The sequence below is a fragment of the Heteronotia binoei genome, chromosome 13 (genome assembly GCF_032191835.1).
Source record: "Heteronotia binoei isolate CCM8104 ecotype False Entrance Well chromosome 13, APGP_CSIRO_Hbin_v1, whole genome shotgun sequence".
Taxonomy (NCBI): Eukaryota; Metazoa; Chordata; class Lepidosauria; order Squamata; family Gekkonidae; genus Heteronotia; species Heteronotia binoei.
Window position 1 is genome coordinate 63952824 of NC_083235.1, and position 8593 is coordinate 63961416.

The 8593-nt window shown below is 43.4% G+C and overlaps 1 protein-coding gene across 1 annotated transcript in view; it reads right to left on the bottom strand.

The window, feature by feature from the left end:
- The window catches only part of ABCC3 (ATP binding cassette subfamily C member 3), a 117437-nt gene extending 110978 nt beyond the window's left edge, over positions 1–6459 (bottom strand). Inside the window, exon 1 of the mRNA XM_060252100.1 lies at positions 6379–6459. Coding sequence (XP_060108083.1) covers positions 6379–6459 — 81 coding nt within the window. The remainder of the gene's footprint in view (positions 1–6378) is intronic.
- Positions 6460–8593: the final 2134 nt, after the last annotated feature.

The window sequence follows — 8593 nt, forward strand, 5'->3', positions numbered from 1 at the left end:
CACCTTTAAGACCAGAGAAGTTTAATACAAGGTATCAGCTTTTGAGCGCATCTGTATCTGAAGAAGTGTGTGTGCACACAAAATCTTTATCTTAAAGAAAACTTTGTTGATCTTAAAGGTGCCACTGGACTCAAACTCTGTTCTATGGGGCAGTAAAGAGGGATCACTGAAGGAACACCAGATGGAAAAAAGAAGTCTTCACCTGCTGGCAAAAGTAAGAAAAGTGGACAGACAAATATCCCTAGGAAGTGAGTTCCATAGTTTTGGTGCCATAGCCAAGAAGGCCCTGTCTCACACTGAAACCTATCTAGCCTCAGAAAGTAGGGGGGTATCTGAAGCAGGGACTCAGAAGATAACCATAGCAGGTTTGTATGGGAGTAGCCAGTCCTTCAGGTATGTTGGTCCCAAACCACATAGAGCTTTATAAGTCAACAGCATCACCTTGAATTTGGTCCGGAAACAAACTGGAAGCCACTGTGAATGGACCAAGACTGGAGTGACACGATCCCTATGACTGACTCCTGTCAACACCCTCATTGTAGCATTCTGTACCAACTGAAGTTTCCAAATACTTTTCAAGGGCAGTCCCACATACAGCAGATTATACTAACTGAATCTTTATATTACTAGGACAGATGTTTTCTGCTCAGAAAGGCCACAGTTGGGTAACCAGTCAAAGATGGCAACAGGCACATCATTTGAACACAACACATTTTAAACTCTTTTGGGGAGGGTGCAGTATCATCTGAGGCGTAGCTTACCCATCCCACTTCATCCTTCAGTTCTGCTTTGTTACCAGCACACGGGAAACTATAGAAGCTTCAGCAACAGGTCTCTTTATTGTTTCCAAAGGGAGGAGATTACTTACAAATGGACAACACTAAATCACATAGACTGAAACGCTATAGCCAAAACCAGGATCTAAGTGAGGCCCTTCTAATACAGAATGGGGGGTTGGGAGCAGAATCTAGTTCTTGAGAGCTCAGTTAAAGATGCACACATCCATTTGTCCATCACAAAGGGAAACAGCCAGTGGAGAAACACCAGTAAAAGGCTAGTTCAGTTGAGTGGCCATGTTGCTTGGCAGCACCTTAAAGACCAACAAGATTTCCAGAGAATAAGTTTTCAAGAGCAAAGCTATTAGATGAAGGGAAATTTGACTAGGACACATGAAAGCTTATACCATGGAAATCTTGACGGTCTTTAGTATTGAATCTTGCTCTACCAGTGAAAGGATTAGCCAATACATATGACCTGCCGCTTCTGTGCTCCTAAATGTTCCCTCCCAAAGTAGCTTTATAGGTTTTCTTTTCTTTTTTTTTTTTAAAAAGGGGTGCTATTGTGGTACTGGTATGTGAGTAAGTATTACATTGTAATCTGGCTCCAAATTAGAGATTTAAGAGAGAAGCTAAATCTGTGTACAGGAGACCTCGAAGTGCTCTTGTGGCTGAAAAAAAGAAACGATCTTACTTTCATGCCCTCCAATCAGCGGAAGGTGAAAGAAGTGAAAGCAGGGCAGGCAATGGGTCAGCCTTTTTCTTATCGAAGTATGGAATCCTAAACCGAACAAGTGGCACAGGGTGCTGTCCTCGCCCCCATTTCTCTGTCATCTCGGGAATGCCCATATCCCAAACTGTAAAGTGAGAAATATCCCTGTTTGCCTTCTGCCTGAAAGGGTAAAATAGGAGAGGCAAAATTTTACCCTAATCAGTTTACTTCCCTGCATAATTAACAAAGTTTATATAACACTGTCACTGAGGTAATGTTTCCCAGGTAATGTTGCGCACGGAGAGCTTTCATTTTTAAAATGCCTCTTCAGTATGTAAGCTATGTGCAAGACTGTGTGTAGCTTTGAGACAGAGTGTGCTGTAGTAGGTAAAGGGTTAAAGGGTTGGTCATTCATTCATTCATTCATTGAATTTATATCCCACTCTTCCCATGAGCAGGCTCAGGGTGGGTCACTGTCACTGAGGTAATGTTTCCCAGTGTTGCACATGGAGAGCTTTCATTTTTAAAATGCCTCTTCAATATGTAAGCGACGTGCAAGACTGTGTGTAGCTTTGAGACAGAGTGTGCTGTAGTAGGTAAAGGGTTAAAGGGTTGGTCATTCATTCATTCATTCATTGAATTTATATCCCACTCTTCCCATGAGCAGGCTCAGGGTGGGTCACTGTCACTGAGGTAATGTTTCCCAGTGTTGCACATGGAGAGCTTTCATTTTTAAAATGCCTCTTCAATATGTAAGCGACGTGCAAGACTGTGTGTAGCTTTGAGACAGAGTGTGCTGTAGTAGGTAAAGGGTTAAAGGGTTGGTTATTCATTCATTCATTGAATTTATATCCCACCCTTCCCATGAGCAGGCTCAGGGTGGGTTACATCATATATGTACAACTATAAAAGCACAGCATTTAAATTCCACATTAAAACATCCAGAAATTCAGCAACCATGATTCATGAGTCAACAGATACAGTTGTAGTTGATCAGTCAGGGCTAAGGTTGCCAGGTCAGTGTTGGAAAATACCTGGAGATTTTGGGGGTGGAGCTGGGAGAAGGTGGGGATTGAGGAGGGGAGGGGCCTCAGCATGGTACAATGCCATAAAGTCTACCCTTCAAAGCACCATTTTCTCCAGGGGAGCTGATCTCTGCCAGCTGGAGATCAGTTGTAAAAGTGGGGGGTCTCCAGGCCCCACCTGGAGGCTGGCAACCCTAATTGGGGCCTAGGGGAAGCCTAAGAACAAGGAGACATCCACTGTCTCAGCTGAAGGCCTGGTGGAAGAGCTCTGTTTTGCAGGTCCTGAGGAACTGTAGTAGCTCACAGGGCTCTGATCTCTGATGGAGGCTCATTCCACCAGGTGGGCACCAGGGCTGAAAAGGCCCTGGCCCTTGTTGAGGCAAGTGGCACAGGGTGGATCTGACCTCTCCCCCGTTTCTCTGTCATTTGGGGAATTCAAAGACATCAAATATTCCTCAAGTAGTAGTAGGATTGCCAGGTCCAATTCAAGAAATAGTTGGGACTTTGGGAGTGGAGCCAGGAGACTTTGGGGGTGGAGCCAGAAGACATTGCGCTGGAGCCAGGAGCAAGGTTGTGACAAGCATAACTGAACTCCAAAGGAAGTTCTGGCCATCATATTTAAAGGGACTGCACACCTTTTAAATGCCTTCCCTCCATTGGAAATAATGAAGGATTGGAGCACCTTCTTTTGGGACTCATAAAATTGGACCCCCTGGTCCAATCTTTTTGAAACTTGGAGGGTATTTTGAGGAGGGGCATCAGATGCTGCACTGTAAATGTGGTATCTCTACCTCAAAAAACAACCCCGAGCCCCAGATACCCACAGATCAATTCTCCATTATACCCTATGAGAATCAGTCTCCATAGGGAATAATGAAGTGCCCAGCATACATTTCCCCCCCCCCACTTTCTAATGACCCTGAAGTGGGGGGAGGGTCTCCAAACTGGGGGATCCCCTGACCCCACCTGGGGATTGGCAACCCTGAGCAGTACAGTTATGGATAGCTGTAAAAGGCATGCCTGTTTTCATCCCTCCCTTTTGTCTCTGCATCTTTTCAGTATCCAGGCTCATCTTCCTGTTTGATTGTTCCCCTGGTGATTAGTACGTCTGAGTCTGCAGAGCAACAGCAAAGCATTAACAGCCGATTTTGCTTTATATTGATCGATCTGTGACTTTGGTCCACAATACATATATTTCGCAGTGGAAACCACACGAAGGCACTGTGCAGCACTACTTTTTTCTGTGGGTGTATAAGGCTAATATTTTAAAAACAACAAATGAGGGATGCATGTGTCTTACACTGCTAATATGAGCTAGCATCTTCACAATTATTTGCACACAAGTGCTTTCATTCAATTATTGGAATAACTACATATAAATGGGTCGATTAAAAAAAAAAAAGAATCAGCAGCTGTTCCCGAGATGCAATGACAACAAATCTGATATACACTACACCTTGTGGCTAAATGCCAAAACTCAATTCTACAATTACAGATTCAGGGGAAAGTAATGAGCATGCTCTATATTGGAAGGAGGCCTGGGATAGCATTATAGAAATGGTCTGCACACTGGACCTCTCCCGCAGATGCACACTGGAGCAGACACAAGAAAAATCATACATGTGGCTGAAAATGAACATGTTTTGCATGAGGGTTATGTATCATAAGCACAGGGAAACATTAGGGAAAGCATAAGGAAACATTAACATTGGTTAGCATCCCAAGGAGACCTAGGTTTAAATCCTGCTCATGCAGATCCCCGAGTGACTATATGTCAGCCTTTCTCTTGAAGGCTAACATGCCTCTCAGAGGAAATGAGAGGGAGGAGAACTATGTGCATTATCCTGAGCTGCTTGGAAAACAGGCAGGATAAGGAAAAATAAACGCAATGTGAGAATGAAGAAAAAGTACAAAAACATTTATTAGATATTAAGCTTCCTGGGAAGCTCAGGTTTTCCACTGAAAAAAAGCAAGATTCTAGCTCTTTCACTTGGAATATATATTTGAAAGTGTGGCTGCATAAGATTTCCAGGGGTTCTGGGCATAGGGTTTCCTTGTCCTACCTAGCTCACTGCTCCTCCCTAGGATTAACAAATCCAGGATTCATTATGCAGACTGATTTTTAAATTAAGGAACAGGGATAAGAAAAGAAAGAAAGAAATGCTATGTCAGAAAAGCCAGACTGTTCAACCTTATAAAATATTCTCACAGCACATGTCATACAGGTTCCACAGCCCCAGCTTTTCTTGGCACAGACTTTTGGTTGGCTGAGTACAGAATTTTAGCCACCTCAATTGCTCCTATACTCTACTACTAGAACCCTTCTTCTTCAGGGAGGCCATAGTTTAAAGATAAAGCACATGCCTTCCATGCAGAACATCATGGGTTTGATCCCAGGAGTCTCAAGATAAAAAGACCCTCCTCTCTCCTCCCACCCCCGAGACCTGCTGTGTTGGAGCAGATAATCCTAAACTAGATGTGTCAGTAGTCTGATTTGATAGGTTCCTTCACAAGGTAGCTTCATGTATGCCTTCTACCTTCAACATTAAAAAGCATTTTTAAACTTTTCAGTGTTCCACAGCAGATCTCTCTCTCCATTGGTCATAAAAGTAAAATGAACATATGAAGCTGCCTTATACTGAATCAGACCTTTGGTCCATCAGTATTGTCTTCTCAGATTGGCAGTGGCTCTCCAGGGTCTCTAGCTGAGGTTTTTCACACCTATTTGCCTGGACCCTTTTTTGGAGATGCCAGGGATTGAACCTGGGACCTTCTGCTTCCCAAGCAGATGCTCTACCACTGAGCCACTGTCCTTCCCCAAGTGACAGAAGTAGATTAAGAATCAAAAGGAACCACATGACAACAATCTACCACATGCAACAGTGATGCATTTACAAATGACATCTCACGAGTATTAAAAGGGCTACGCTAGTTGCCAATTTCTTTCTTTTGATGTGCTCTGGTCCCTACTCTGGAGAAATGTGGGGTATAAATGAAGTAAAGAATAAATATCGCTGAAAATGGGAGGCAGACACAAGGCAGGTTGAATGGAGGAGAGAATGAGTCAGGAAGAGGATATAGGATTGCCAAGAGGTCAGGAATTTCCTAGAAATTGGGAAGGAAACCTGGGGAGGGTAGAGTTTGAAGATGGCGGGAGGCCCTCAGAGGGGCATAATGTCATGGATTCCACCCTCCAAAGCAGCCATTTCTTCCAGGAGGACCAGGATTGTCAAGCTCTAAGCGGAGGCTGGAGATCACCCAGAATTACAACTGATTTCCAGCTGAGTGGGAGAGGGGGAAGTTAGATGCCTCCTCCAAGTCCTTGGGAGTTCCCGCTTGTTCTTCACTAAAGAACCGAGAGAGCAGACTCACAAATTAAACAAGATAAATATTCAATGATTTCCCCACCTTCCTTTATATATGTGGCGAGTGTATTTGTATAGCCAGTATGTTAACAGACATTCACACAATAGTCAAGGTCAATATATTCCATGATATTGACGTGGTGTTTGTTGCCAACTGTTGAACGATTAGTGCAACATGGAGTAGAGGAAGGATTGATATGTAAAAGATAAGTCACAAAAAGAATCAAGACTACCACAAACCATTTTTTACAGGCTGTACTTACATTTTTATAAAGGTTATATACTTGGTGCTGCTAATGAAGGACCCAGTGAATGATCTCCAAGCATTTTAATAACTAAAGTAGCTTAAAACAGGGGCATACAGGCAGGCAAAGGAGAGCCGAAAAAGGGATATTTGAGGGTGAGGGTGGAATATACTCCTTGCCTCACCACTGCATGTTAAACAAGGACACCAAGTGCCACCTCATTGTGGCAGAGGAGAGCAGGTGTCACCTCCATACCTTGCAGTCATACTCAGGATGATGGTGATTGCCGCCACAATTTGCCATCATGTATGGGATGAGGGCAGCTAGTGGAGCCATGCCATGGTGTGAAGAAGAGTTGGATTTATACCCCACCCTTCACCTTGAGCCTCAAAGTAGCATACTCTTCCCACAACAGACACCCTGTGAGGAAGGTGGGGGACAAAGCTCTTTTGAGAACTGCTCTTGACAGAACAGCTCTTTCAAGAACTGTGACTGACCCAAGGTCACCCAGCTGGCTGCATGTGGAAGAGTGGGGAATCAAACCTGGTCCTCCAGATTAGAGTCCACTGTTCTTAACCATACAAACTGTCACTGTCTTCCTGCCCACCTGTGGTGGGGAGAGTGGGTGGCTTGGACTGGCCCTAGTCATAAAGGACTTTAGAAACCATCACTTTGAACTGGAGCTGGGAAGTAATTGGCAGCCAATGAAGGAATGTCAGAATATGTGCCATGCTCCTGCCAGCTAGCTCCATATAACAAGCAAGCTGCCATATTTTGAGGTAATTGCAGTTTCTGAATAGTCTTCAATAGCAGCCCCATGTACAGTGTGTTTAGTCTTGATGTTACTGAAGCATGGATCGGTGTTGCCAGAAACACAGGTTTGCAAACAGGGAGACAGTATACTAAGTATGTGGGTTACTATACTGGGTGGGTTTCTCAAGAACAAGTCATGTCAGACTAACCTTACCTCTTTTTTTGAGAAAGTTACTACCTTGCTGGATCAGGAGAATGCTGTAGACATAGTTTAACTTGATTTCAGTAAGGCCTTTGATAAGGTTCCACATAATAGTCTTGTTGGCAAGTTGGCAAAATGTGATTTGGATCTTATTACTGTTAGGTGGATCTGTAACTGGTTGACAGATTGCACCCAGTCAGTTTATTTATATGGCACCAAGCCAAGAATAAGCCTAATAATTAAACAAATTTAAATATTGAATGGCAAAATTATCCATGGTTAAAACAGAATAATAAAATTAATAAAAGTATCAATAAAATCAAAAGATACATGCCTTTCTAAAACAGAGACAAGCATTACAAAACTTAGCTACCTGTTTTGTGATATGCTTTCTGATTGGCATCTGAGAGGAGATAGATTACTTAAGCAGACTCTGTTAGCCATGGATTAGCCTTAACCCAAGGGAGAATATATTTAGCATGGGCTAAACTATACCAAGGGCATTTTAGAAACACAAATTTGATTCAGATTGCACCCAAAAAAGTGCTTGTGAATGGTTCCTCATCCTCTTAGAGGGGAGTGACAAATGGAGTGCCTCAAGGATCTGTCCTGGGACCTGTTTTGTTCAACCTCTTTAGAAATTATTTGGATGAAGGAATAGAGGGAATGCTTATTAAATTTGTAGATGATACTAAATTGGGAGGAGTTGCAAATACAGTAGAAGACAGAGTAGGATACAGGATGATCTTGATAGGCTAGGAAACTGGGCTAAAACAAATATTTTTAATGGGAATAAATGCAAAGTTCTGCCTTTAAGTTGGAAAAATCAAATGCATAATTATAGGATGGAGAAGATTTGTCTTGGCAGTAGCTTGTGCAAAATGGATTTAGGGGTCTTCATGGGCCACGGACTGAGCATGAGTCAACAGTGTGATGTGGTAACTAAAAAGGCAAATGTGTATCAACAGAAGCAGGACTTTTTTGTAGAAAGAGCCCAGCAGGTACTCATTTGCATATTAAGCCACACACCCTGACATCACTATGGTTTCACACAGGCTGTTTTGGTAGAAAAAGCCCAGCAGGAACTCATTTGCAAATTAAGCCACACCCCTGACACCAAGCCAGCTGGAACTGTGTTCCTGTGCGTTCCTGCTTTAAAAAAAAGCCCTGAACAGAAGTATAGTGTCCAGATCACACAAAGTGATGGTATCACTTTACTCTGCTCTTGTTAGACCTCACCTAGAGTATTGTGTTGAGTTTTGGACACCACAATTTGAGAAGGATATAGACAAGCTGGAATGTGTCCACACAAGGGCAACAAAGATGGTGAGGGGTCTGGAGGCCAAGTCCTGCAAGGAAAGGTTGAAGGAGCTGGGTATAGGGTTGCCAATCCCCAGGTGGGGGCAGGGGATCCTCCGGTTTGGAGACCCTCCCCACGCTTCAGGGTCGTCAGAAAGCGGGGGGGAGGGGAGGAGGGAAATGTCTTCTGGGAACTCTGTTATTTCCTATAGAGAT